The 12500-nt window shown below is 49.8% G+C and overlaps 3 protein-coding genes across 3 annotated transcripts in view; all 3 read left to right on the forward strand.

The window, feature by feature from the left end:
• Positions 1-1762: 1762 nt before the first annotated feature.
• EMWEY_00028470 (GM14032, related) lies at positions 1763-2681 on the forward strand (the record flags this gene model as incomplete). The annotated part of the gene is made up of 4 exons (XM_013478230.1): positions 1763-1769; positions 1980-2140; positions 2478-2517; positions 2641-2681. The coding sequence occupies 4 exons, from the start codon at positions 1763-1765 to the stop codon at positions 2679-2681; spliced, it is 249 nt and encodes an 82-aa protein (XP_013333684.1).
• Positions 2682-4128: 1447 nt separating this feature from the next.
• Positions 4129-8162, forward strand: EMWEY_00028480 (hypothetical protein, conserved; the record flags this gene model as incomplete). Its single annotated transcript, XM_013478231.1, has 3 exons — positions 4129-4534; positions 4934-7462; positions 8122-8162. 3 exons carry the CDS (start codon positions 4129-4131, stop codon positions 8160-8162), a joined length of 2976 nt encoding a protein of 991 aa, XP_013333685.1.
• Positions 8163-9697: 1535 nt separating this feature from the next.
• Positions 9698-12500, forward strand: part of EMWEY_00028490 (hypothetical protein) — a gene marked incomplete at both ends in the record, with an annotated part of 4052 nt that continues 1249 nt past the window's right edge. Inside the window, 4 exons of the mRNA XM_013478232.1 lie at positions 9698-10082; positions 10425-11292; positions 11677-11999; positions 12311-12500. The exon at positions 12311-12500 is cut by the window's right edge and continues 1249 nt beyond it. Coding sequence (XP_013333686.1) covers positions 9698-10082; positions 10425-11292; positions 11677-11999; positions 12311-12500 — 1766 coding nt within the window. The remainder of the gene's footprint in view (positions 10083-10424; positions 11293-11676; positions 12000-12310) is intronic.

The raw sequence follows: 12500 nt of genomic DNA on the forward strand, positions 1-12500 counted from the left end.
TAGATATTCATTTTGAGGATGAAGAGATTTATGCCGATGAAGATGAATCAGCAGATTCAGATTTAGATGAACCTATAGACTACTAAACCCTAAACCCTAAACCCTAAACCCTAAACCCTAAACCCTAAAAACTTAATGTGTAAATAAACCCTTAAGGCATAAAACCTTTACTCTTTTGTAAACCCTCTTATATATATCCATCAGTTACTAAACCCTTATCTACTATAAACCCTAAACCCTAAACCCTCGTAAACCCTCAACTCCGAAACCCTCAACTCCTAAACCCTCAACTCCTAAACCCTTAACTCCTAAACCCTCAACTCCTAAACCCTCAACTCCTAAACCCTCGACTCCTAAACCCTTCTTTTCAAACCATTTTGTACAAAACCCTCCTTCTTCTTAAACCCTCGATTCGTAAACCCTCGATTCGTAAACCCTTGATTCGTAAACCCTCGGTTACTAGACCCTCGATTACTAAACCCTCGATTACTAAACCCTCGATTACTAAACCCTAGGCAGCCCTTAAACCCTTTTTTTCTTTGTTATAAATAAAGCATGAATAGAAAGAGCTGCTGCTGCTGCTGCTGCTGTTGCTGTTTCTGCTGCTGCTGCTGCAGTACTATTATTTTTCTTTTTATTTATAAATATAAATAAAAAATAATTATATAATTATTTACTAATTATTTTATTTAATTTATTTTTTTTTTATTTCTTTTTATTTATATAGTATTAATCTATATATAAGAAACCCTTAGGGTTTCCTGCCTTGCGGTGTATAGGCACCTTTATGCCTTTATTAATAAATATTTATTTTTATTTATTTATTTATTTATTTACTTATTTATTCATTAATTTTATTTATTATTTTTTATTTAAATAAATTAAATCAACAAAATTGGGCAGCAGAGGGGCCCCCTCCTGCCTAGGGCCTGTCTGGGGGGGGGCCCTTGCAGCTGCTGCTACTCCTTGCAGCAGTAGCAGCAGCAGCAGCAGCAGATAGGAGCAATTTGTATATTGAGGTGTATATACAGCTTAATATATTTATAATTAAATACATAATTAATTAATAAGGAGACAACAACGGCAACAAACAGAGACACAAAGGCTGCTGCCTAATCCTTACATAAGGAGACACAAGGCCCTAGGTAATGGGTCTGCAGCAGCAACAGCAGCAGCAGCAACAGCAGCAGCAGCAACAGCAGCAGCAGCAGAAACAGTAGCAGCAAGGGCTGTAACAATTGCTAGAACGGCAGCCACAGCAGCAGCAATAGGAGCGGGCTGCCTCAATAGGGCCACAGCAGCAGCAGCAGCAACAGCAGCAGCAGCAGCAGCAGCAGCAATAACAGCAACAGCAGCATGCGCACGCAATTATATTTGTTTGCTGCTGCAGCAGTGACGCTGTGCTGCTGCAGCAGCAGCTGGATAAACCCCACAGCAGCACTTAGGACAGGACAGCAGCAGCAGCAGCAGCTGCTGCTGCCCCTTACCTCTCCTACAGAGACCCCACATCTACGTAAACCCTAAACCCTAAACCCTAAACCCTAATCTACAAACCCTAGTCTCTGTTATACGCGAGCATCTTGCTGGCTTGTTATGGATGTTGGTCGCATTTGTTGCTGCTGCTTGCTTAGCTGCTGCTGCTGCTGCTGCTGCTGCTGCTGCTGTTGCTGCTGCTGCAGAGAATGAAGGGAAGGGTTTGCTGCCCTCTAGCCGCAATTTGCTGCAGCAGCTGCGTGGCGGTTTGTCTGTGCAAGTACAAGCAATGAATGGTAAACCCTAAACCCTAGCTAAACCCTAAACCCTAGCTAAACCCTAAACCCTAGCTAAACCCTAAACCCTAGCTAAACCCTAAACCCACCTATCTAAACCCTAAACTGTCAATTTTTTAGATGAGGGCAGCAAGAGAATTAACCTTTTCTGTTGGAGCTTGTATTAGGGTTTAGGGTTTAGGGTTTAGGGTTTATTGTTGTGTATTGCAGGTAAATTAATAACATTAGAGGACCTAAACCCTAATTCTACTGTGCTGCAGCTAAAGCAGCAACTGCAGCAAAGGGAGGGACTAAACCCTGATCAGCAGAGACTAATTGTTGGAGGGAGACACATGAAGGATGAGGATACTCTTGAATCTTATAATCTTACTGTAGGGTTTAGGGTTTAGGGTTTAGGGTTTAAGGGTTTAAGGGTTTAGGGTTTAGGGTTTTGGTTCGGGCTTTATGTTTGAGGGGTTTAGAATTCAGGGTTTAGGGTTTAAGGATTAGGGTCCACCGCTTAGGGATGGAGGTCGTAGGCCTAGGGTTTAGGGTTTAGGGTTTAGGGTTTAGGGTTTAGAATTAGGGGTTAGGACACGAATTTGAACTCTTTTTGCTTGCATGTCGGGACAGGGATGGAAGGGTTTAGGGTTTAGGTGTGGGGGTTTAGGGATTAGGGTTTGCGGAAGGGTTTAGGGTTTAGGGTTTGTGATGGATGTCTTGCCTCAGGACAAGACAGTCATACATCTGGTGCTGCGCCTGCGTGGGGGTTTAGCTCCTCTAAACCCTAAACCCTAGCAGCTGGCTTCAGGCTGCAGCAGCAGCAGTAACATTGCAAACCCTCAACTAGGGTTTAGGGTTTAGGGATTCCTACGGTCGCTGCGATGTACAGACAGCTCCTCTGCAGTTCAGAGAGCGCATGCAGCATATTGACAAAATACTTGGTGGTCTAGGGTTTAGGGTTTAGGGTTTAGGGTTTAGGTGTTGTTTGCTCCCACAAGAGCGCCACGGCCAATGGCTTTTATATGATTTTGTTGGCATGCTAACCGCAGCATCATCATCATCATCTGCTGCTGCTGCTGCTGTTGCAGCAGCAGCAGCAGGCAACAGTAACTGCAGCAACAGGGAGCAGCAACTGCAGCAGATACTGCTGTTGCTAGTTCATGTTTTGTGCAGCAATTGTTGCGTTAATGTTTTTGTATTCGTTAGCGTCGGTGGTTAGGGTTTAGGGTTTAGGATTGGGGTTTAGGGTTTAGGGGTTGCGGTGTCTCCCCTCATTAGATGCAGCAGACGCAGCACCAGAAGCAACAGCAACAGCAACAGCAACAATAAAAATTGCAGCAACAGCAGCAGGAGCAGCAGGAGCCGCAGCAGTATCACCAGCAGCAGTAGCAACACGAGCAGCATCACCATCAACAGCAGCGACACGAGCAGCAGCAGCAGCAACACGAGCAGCATCAGGGCAGCCGGTAATGTTGCCTTTTTGCTGCAGTGTTACTGCTGCTGATGGTTTACTGCTGCTGCTGCAGCAGCAGCAGCAAACCATCAGCAGCAGCAAGCCATCATTATCGGGGTCACTTTGCTGCTCTTTCCCCCCCCCGACTTAGGGGAAGAAACGGCGCTGCATATATAAAGAATAAAAGAAATAAATAAATAAATATAAATAAATAAATTAAATTAATTAATTATAATTTAATTTAATTTATTTTTCCTTTTATTTAGCAATAAACAAGAAAGAAGCAATACGTGGGCACGTGGTCACCGACGGCAGCCAGATCCTGCTCCTGCTGCTGTGGCTGCTGCTGCTGCTGCTGCTGCTGCTGTTTCAGAGCTTCTGCTGCTGAAATAAATAAATAATTTGTTTAATATGTTGATTATAACTTAATTAATTAAAAGATGAATAGTTAGATCACAGCCAGCAAAGAAGAAGAAGAAAAAAGAAGAAAAAAAAAGAAAAAAACTTCTTTTCTCTTCTTCTTTATTGTTTTTATTTATTTTTATTAATTGTTTTGCATAAAAAATCTTATTTTAGTCAATTATAGTTCCCTTAATGTCCAGCCTAACAAATGACTGAGCAGCAGCCGCAGCAGCCGCAGCAGCAGCAGCAGCAGCAGCAGCTGAAGCAGCAGCACAGGGAGCAGCAACACCTATTCTTGATCCATTAGGCCCCTGCAGCAACAGATGCTGCAGGGGGGCCTGCAGTAGATGCCGCTGCTGTAGCAACTTATACTGCTGCTGCTGCTGCAGCAGGAGCTACTACAGCATCCCCTGCTGCTGTTGCTGCTGCTGCAGGAGCTGCTGCTGCAATCACTGCTGCTGCTGCCATTGCTGCTGCTGCAGGAGCTGCTGATGCAGGAGAAACGTAAACCTCCTTACTTGGATGGCTGCAGAGGGCCCACCACATGAGGGGGCCCCCTCTGGGGGGCCCCCAAGAGTGGATGAGACGGGACCTGCTGCTGCTCCAGCAGCAGCAGCAACACAAGCAGTGGAGAGTGCCCAGCAGCTAAACTCGCGTAGAACCCAAGACAGTAATGCAGATATACCAACAGCAGCAACAGCAGCAACAGCAGCAACAGAAGCAACTGCTGTTGATGCTGCAGCAGCCGCAGCAACAGAAGCAACTGCTGTCGATGCTGCAGCAGCAACAGCAACAGACGCAAGCAGTAGTCCTACACAAAATAACAAAAAGCCAACTTTGTCACATGCTACAGAAGCTGCAGCAGCAGCAGCAGCAGCAGCTCCTGCTGCTGCTCCTGCTCCTGCAGCAGCTCCTGTTGAAGCTGCCGGTGCTGCTGCTGCTGCTGCTGTTGCTGGGGCAGCAAGGAGGAGTCTGTTGCAGCTAAAGCCTGATACACCGCGGCCTGCTGATGCTGCTGCTGCTGCTGCTGCTGCTGTTGCTGGGGCAGCAAGGAAGAGTCTGTTGCAGCTAAAGCCTGAGACACCGCGACCTGCTGCTGCTGCTGCTGCTGATGCTTCTGCTGTTGCTGCTGCTGCTGTTGCTGGGGCAACAAGGCGGAGTCTCCTGCAATTAAATTCCGATACGTCAAGCCCTGAGGCTGTTGCTGCTGCTTCTGCTGCTGCTGCTGTTGCTGGGGCAGCAAGGAAGAGTCTCTTGCTGCTAAAGCCTCAGACATCAAGCCCTGCTGCTGCTTCTGCTGCTGCTGCTGCTGCTGCTGCTGGAACAGCATCAAAGCCTCCAACGAGCGCTGATACAAAATCTTCCTCGCCGCTCCCTGAGGACTCCTCAAAACCGCAGCAGCAGCAGCAAGAGCAGCAGCAGCAGCAAGAGCAGCAGCAGCAGCAAGAGCAGCAGCAGCAGCAAGAGACGCAGCGCAAAAATGAGTCAAAGGAGGAGAAGCAGCAGCTGAAGCAGCAGCAAAAGCAGCAACAGCAGCAGCAAGAGACACCATCATCATCAGAGGAGAAGCAAGGGCCGCAGCCGGAGCAGCAGCAACAGCAGCAGCAGCAGAAACAGCCAGAGGAAAAGAAGCAGCAGCAACAACAGAAAGAATCAAGAAAGGAGAAGCAGCAGCCGCAGGAGCAGCAGAAACAAGAGCAACTGCAGCAGCAGCAGCAACCGCAGCAACAGGAAGAGCAGCAGGGGCAAAGGCCTCCGCTAGATCAGCAGCAACAGCAGCAGAAACAGCAGCAGGAAAAACAACAGCAACAGAAACAGGCACCAAAGGAGGAGAAGCAGCAGCAGACGCAACAGCAGCAGGAGCCAGCAAAAGAGCAGGAGCAGCAAGTGCCCCAGCCAGAGCAGCAGCAACAGGCGAAACAGAACCCGCAGCAGCAACAGCAGCAGCAGCAGCAGCAGCACCAGAAACCTCAACAGCAGCAAGACCAGCCGCAGAAGCCGCAGGAACAGCAGCAACAGCAACAACAACAAAAGCAGTCAAAGGAGGAGAAGCAGAAGCAGCAACAGCAGCAACAGCAGCAGCAACAATCACAACAGGAAGAGCAGCAAACGCCAAAGCTGGAGGAGAAGGTGCAGTCTGAGCAGCAGCAGCAACAGCAGCAACAGCAACAACAGCAACAGCAGCAGCAACCGCTGCAACAATCTTCGGAGCCCTCAGAGAACCTTCAGCAGAAGGAGCAGCAGAAGGAGCAGCAGCAGAAGGAGCAGCAGCAGAAGGGCCAACCGAAAGAGCAGCAGCAGACGGAGCAGCAGCAGAAGGAGCAGCAGCATAAGGAACAGCAGCAGAAGGAGCAGCATAAGGAGCAGCAGCAGAAGGAGCAACAGAATGAGCAGCAGAAGGACCAGCAGAAAGAGCAGCAGAAGGAGCAGCAGAAGGAGCAGCAGCAGAAGGAGCAGCAGCAGAAGGAGCAGCAGCAGAAGGAGCAGCAGAAAGAGAAAGCTGACCAGGAGCTGCAGCAGCCGCTTGTAGGGCCAACTCAGGAGGTGCAGCAGCAGCACCCGCAGCAGCAGGAGCAGCAACCGCAACAGCAGGAGCAGCAACCGCAACAGCAGGAGCAGCAACCGCAACAGCAGGAGCAGCAACCGCAACAGCAGGAGCAGCAACCGCAGCAGCAGGAGCAGCAACCGCAGCAGCAGGAGCAGCAACAACAAGCGGAGCAACAGCAGCAGAAATCGCAACCACAAGAACAACCAAAAGAAGAGCAACAAGCACAGCAAAAGAAGCAGCAAGAGCAGCAGGAGAAAACAGAGCAGCAGCAACCGAAGGAGCAGCAGCAGCAGCAGCAGCAGAAACAGCAGCAGCAAGAGCAAAAACAGCAGGTGCAGCTGCAGCAAGAGCAGCAGCAACAAAGGCAGCAACGTCAAAAATCGCAACTGCAGCCTAGCAGCAGCGGAGTATCCAGGAGGAGAAGCTCGCTGGAGGCTGCTGCTGCTGCCCTTCAGGCTGCTGCTGCATCTGCAGCAGCAGCAGCATTAGCAGCAGCAGAAGCTGACAGAGGAGCAGCAGATGATGCAACAGACACAGAAGCAGCAGCAGCAGCAGGAGCAGCAGAAGGAGACGAATCCTTAGAGCGTTTGCTGCAGGAGCTTGATTTATGGCAGCAGCAAGTTGGCCTTGAGGCCCAGGCAGCAGCCAACAGCAGCAGCAGCAGCAGCAGCAGCAGCAGCAGCGGGGGGCTCGGCAGCAGGCGTAACAGCAGAAGGTCTCAATCTGCTACTACGCCAACTAGGCTAAGTGTCTCCTTTCGTCTAGACGATCCAGCTGCTGCACCTGATGCTGCTGCTGCTGCTGCTGCAGCAGCAGCAGCAACTGCAGCTGCTACTGGTGAGAGTGGAGCAGCAGCAGCAGGAGATGGAGGTAAACAAGAAGGAGGGGATCCTACTACTGCTGCTGCTGCTGCTGATGGTGATGATAGTCTTCCTGCTGCTGCTGCTGCACCAAGGGACAGCAGAGCTGAATGGATGGCAGCAGCAGCAGCAGCAAACGATCCTGAGTTTCTCCGTTTGCTGCAGCAGCAGGTAAATGTTGGTGGTATATTTGATGATGGGGAAGAAGAAGAAAAGGACGAAACTGCTGCTGCTGCTGCTGCTGCTGCTGGTGCTGCTGGTGCTGCTGCTGCTGCTCCTGTTGCTGTTACCCCTACTCCTTATGAGATAAGATGCCATCTAGGCACAGGCAGATGCAGCATAATGGATAGAGAGAGGCAGAGTGTCTTGGAGGGGTTTGCTGCCTGGCAGCGGGAGCAGCTGCTGCTGCAGCAGCAGCAGCAGCAGCAACAGCAGGATCAGGGAGAGGGTGAGTATCCCGGTACAATATTTCCTTGGTTAGGACGTCGCAGCAGAGATAGTATGCCTTCTTTCTTCAGCAGCAGCAGCAGCAGCAGCAGCAGCACGAATATTCAAGGTTTATTTGGTCCCCAACGTTTACGCAGCAGCAGCAGCAGCAGCAGCAGCAGCAGCAAATTATGGGGTCCTCGTCCTAAGAGTTGTGGTTTCCGCCCGGTCTTACCTGGTGTGCTGGTGCAGCAGCAGCAGCAGCGTATATTGCAGCAACTGCAGCAGCAAGAGAAGGAATATACATTACGTGGTAGATATTTAGCAGCATATAATATACGTGAGAAAATACGTGAAAAAGAGCAGCAGCTGCTGCTGCAGCAAGGAGAAGCAGCAGCAAATCATGACGCATTAAGAAAAATTGCACAAGCTAATTGTCTATCTACTGCTCTCTCCCTGAATAAAAAATACAAAGCACAAAAATATTTAAATAATAATAATTTATTAATCTGTAAAGTTGTTGATAATAATAACCAAACTATTAAAAAAATACCTATGGAGGTACGTCTTTATTTTTTTTTTTTTTAGGGTTTAGGGTTTAGGGTTTAGGGTTTAGGGTTTAGGGTTTAGGGTTTAGGGTTTAGGGTTTAGGGTTTAGGGTTTAGGGTTTAATTGGAATAGGATTGGATGCTTTTGTTACTGCAGGTATTTATTTCTCATGAATATCCGCGATTATACAGAAAATATCGCGTCGCTTTCCCAGGAATTGGAGCGGCTCCACCCTCTGTAAACCCTAAACCCTAAACCCTAAACCCTAAACTCTAAACCCTAAACCCTAGAGTTTTCAGTCATACTAAACTGCTTGTATCCCGGTAGTTTACGATTAAGAAAGGAAAAGACGGTGTTTTCTTCTCTCTAATAAACTCATTGACACCGTTCTGTTGCTGCTGTTGCTGCTGCTGTTGCTGCTGTTGCTGCTGTTGCTGCAGCACCGTGCACGGACGTCTCTAACTGCAGAGGAGATATGCCGACGAGAGACCGAGCTGAGGGAGACTTTGCTGTCTACCCTGCAGCTGTGCAACAAGTTGAGGGAGCAGCTAGGGTTCCTTAAGCACCATCACAGCAGCAGCAGCAGCAGCAGCAGCAGCAGCAGCAGCAGCAGCGGCAGCAGCAGCAGCAGAGGTGAGAGAAGCAGCAGCATCCTAAAAAGGCTGTCTAAAGAAGCACGTAGTTCTTCCTTAGTTGAAGGACCTGAGGAAGACAACAACTAAACCCTAAACCCTTTTCTTTGCTGTTTTCCCTTTTTTATCTCTAATAAACCCTAATTAATAAACAGGGGAAATATGCAAACCCTCATAAATAGGGAAAGGCACCGAAACCCCCTTCAGTGTTTAGGGTTTAGGGTTTAGGGTTTAGGGTTTACGAGTGTTGGGTTGAACACCCTCGTAAATGTAGCGGGAATTCTAAGATCATTAAAAGAAACAGGAGAAATCAAGGAAACAAGCCTACATATGAGGGTTTAGGGTTTAGGGTTTGGGGTCTAGGGTTTAGGGTTTAGGGTTTATGAGCAGTCGAGTCACTTCTTGGTGACCCCGCGTCCTTCCCCGTCCTTCTTATTCTTTGCGGTGCCTAGCAGCACAGATCTTTTAGATCCTTTTTATTTTTAATTAAATGTAATTAAATATTAACATAAGAAAGAGGCAATAGCTGTATATTCAACCAAGAAGGGGGGCCCCCCAGGGGGCCCTCTCTGACTCCTGGTACCCGTACTCATCATACGATCGATGGAGGGTATTCTAGTAAATATATTTGTCCTTTTTCTTTATTTTTTGATTTAATTAGCAATTAAATCAATAAACAAATATAAAAAGAATAAGATAAATCAATATATTATAAAGATAACAAACAGACAGACAGCTAGAGGCGTGGCAAGGACCCGTTCCTCTGTGCTGCAGCAGCAGATGATGCCTTTTGCTGCTAATTGCAGCAAATTAAACGTATTTTTTCTTCTTCTATTTTACATTAATCAAAATATGTTTTAATCTATTTGATTAGGTAAAAGGAAGGGAGGAAAAGGGCAGCAAAAGGCGCACAGCAGCCCTTGAGTTGACGGCAACCACAGCAATAACCTGCCAGCTGCTGCCGCCGCAGCAGCAGTGATAACAAAGGCAGAAGCAGCAGCAGCAGCAGCAGAGTCTGCTGCAGCTGATGCTGCAGCAGGAAGACCACCATTACCTGTAGCAGCAAGGGCGAGGAGATGCTGCTGCAGCTGCCGCTTTCCCTGCAGCTACCTAGGCAGCGGCAGCATCCAGCAGCAGCAGCAACAGCAGCAGCAGACACCGAAATAACAGCAGCAGCTGCAGCAGCAACAGTAGCAGCAACAACAGGCGGATCACCAACGTCATCAGCAACAGCAGCAACACCAACATCAGCAGCAACAGCACCAACAACAGCAGCATCACCAACATCAGCAGCATCAGCAGCACTAGCATCGATAACACCTACATCAGCAGCAGCAGCAGCAGTAGCAGCAGCAAGAACTAAAGATGGGGTGTATAGGGAGGCAGAGGATCAGCAGCTATGGCAGTTGTTGTCTTCTCACCTCAACTACTGGCAGCACGGCAACAAGTTCTTGCAATCAGGTGGGGCAGCAGCAGCAGCAGCAGCAGTAGCAGCAGCAGCAGCAGCGGGAAGGAGAGGAGCAGCTAGAAGAGAGCAACATCTTAGCCTATTAATAATTTTGCTGCTGCTGTTTTGTTTAGGGTTTAGGGTTTAGGGTTTAGGGTTTGTCATTACATTGTTCGTCTCCTTTTATGCTGCAATTTATTTGTCTCCTTTATCTGTGGGGTGTCTCTGCAGCACGTGTCCCTTTTTTCTTCTTTATTGTCTCCCCTTTTGCTTCTTCTCCTCTGTTGCATCTGCTGCTGTTGCTGCTGCAGCAGCTGCTGCTGCTGTTGCTGTTGCTGCATTTGTTGTGTCTACAGGTCTGCCTCTGTTGCAGCGCTTGTTGTCCAAAGGTTATTTTTCTGAGGATAATTCAGTGGCATCAGCAGCAGCAGCAACAGCAGCAGCAGCAACAGCAGCAGCAGCAGCAGCAACAGCAGCAGATCGATGGAGTCTGCTGCTGCCTAAGCTTAAGGCCTTAGGCCTCCTTCGTTCTCCTTGTACTTCTTATTATCTTATCTCTGGCAATTTTGATGCTTGGCTGCAGCTCTTTAAGGACTTCGAGGCCCTACAGAGCAGCAGCAGCAGCAGCAGCAGCAGCAGCAGCAGCAGCAGTAGCACTAGGTGTAGCAGCAGCAACAGCAGCAGTAATAGCAGCAGCAGTAGTAGCAGTCGCAGCAGTAGCAGCAGCAGCAGCAAGAATGAATGTCCTACGGCGCAGCGGCAAGCGTCTGCGGGAGAGAGGATGGATGCTGCAGTAGCTTCACTGCTGCAGGACCAGCAGCAGCAACAGCAGCAGCAACAGCAGCAGCAGCAGCAGCCACAGCAGGGGCAGTCACAGCACCAGCCACAGCAACAACATCCACAGCAACAGCAGCAACAGCAGCCACAGCAACACCAGCAACACCAGCTTCAGCCACAACAGCTGCAGCCACAGCAACAGCAGCAACGGCAACAGCAGCCACAGCAGCAGCCACCGCAGCTGCAGTCACCGCAGCTGGAGCCACCGCAGCTGCAGCAGCAGCAACAACCACAGCAGCAGCAGCAGCAGCAACACGGCCAGCAGTCATACCAGCAGCAGCGTGCTGCACAAATAGCTGCTCGCAAACCTTTTCAATGGGTGTGCAGCAGCTGCAGCAGGGGCAGCAGCAGCAGCAACAACTTTAACAGCAGCAGCATTTTGAGCAGGTATGCCCATAACAATTGGGGCAGCACAAGCAGCAGCAGCCACAGCAGCAGCAGCAGCAGCAGCAGCAACACCGGATGCTCATGCCGGACCTCGAGGTTCCGCTTGTACAGCAGGAGCAACAGCAAATGCTGCTGCTGCTGCTGCAACAACAGCAGCAACAGCAGCACAGTCTTCCGGCCCCCCGCTTGGCCGCCGTCGATTTCCCATATACACCCCCCACACCAGCAACAGCAACTGCAGCAGCAGCAGCAGCAACAGCAGTGCTGCTGTCCCTTTCGTAAGGTATTGAGGGAGGTGTCTCCTCCTCATGAGTGTCTCCTTCCTGCAGCACAAACCCTTAGAGGAGGAGCAAGTGTGCACTCGCACTTGCGCTGCAGCAACAGGCTGCGACAGCAGCAGCAACTGCAGCAGCAGCAGCAGCAACTGCAGCAGCAGCAGCAATTGCTGCAGCAGGAGCGGTTGCAGAAGCAGCGTTTAATGCTGCAGCAAATGTATATGAGACAACAACCCTCGAGATTGCAACAGGCAAGTAGCCATCCGCAGCAACAGCAGCAACAGCAACAGCAGCAACAGCAGCAGCAGCAACAGCTGCAGCAGCAACAGCAGCAGCAACAGCAACAGCAGCAACGGTCTTCTTTACAACGAGTGCAAGGGGAGCGCCGCTCTGCTTCGCTGCCAAACTGCCCCCCGCCCTCCACAGAACAACGTAAGCAGCAGCAGCAGCAGCAGCAGCAGCAGGTGCAGCAGGTGCAGCAGCAGCAGCAACAGCAGCAACAGTTGCAGCGAATGCAGCAGCTTGAGCCCCATACATAGCTGCAGCAAATGAGAGCACTGCTGATGCAACAGCAGCTGGTTCAACAGGAAGTACAGCAGCAGCAGCAGCAGCAGCAGCAGGAAATAGAACACTGAACCCTTTTGCTGCACACACTCAACCATTTTATTATTTAGTCTGGTAAATATTAAGGTTTAGGGTTTAGGGTTTAGGGTTTAGGTGCATGCATGCATGCATGCATGCAGAAGGCAAACGGCCACGTCAAGCCCCAGAAGATGCGGAGGCGCAACCAATGCCGCCGCTGCTGCACCAGCAGCAGCAGCAGCAGCAGGAGAAGCAGCGGTGGCAGCAGGTGCAGCGCCAGCTGCTGCTGCAGAACCAGCAGCAGTTATACTCTTGGTACGGGCAGCGGAAGCAGCAACTGCAGCAGCAGCA

This window comes from Eimeria maxima, genomic scaffold (assembly GCF_000499605.1).
Source record: "Eimeria maxima Weybridge genomic scaffold, Emw_scaff327, whole genome shotgun sequence".
Lineage (NCBI taxonomy): Eukaryota > Apicomplexa > Conoidasida > Eucoccidiorida > Eimeriidae > Eimeria > Eimeria maxima.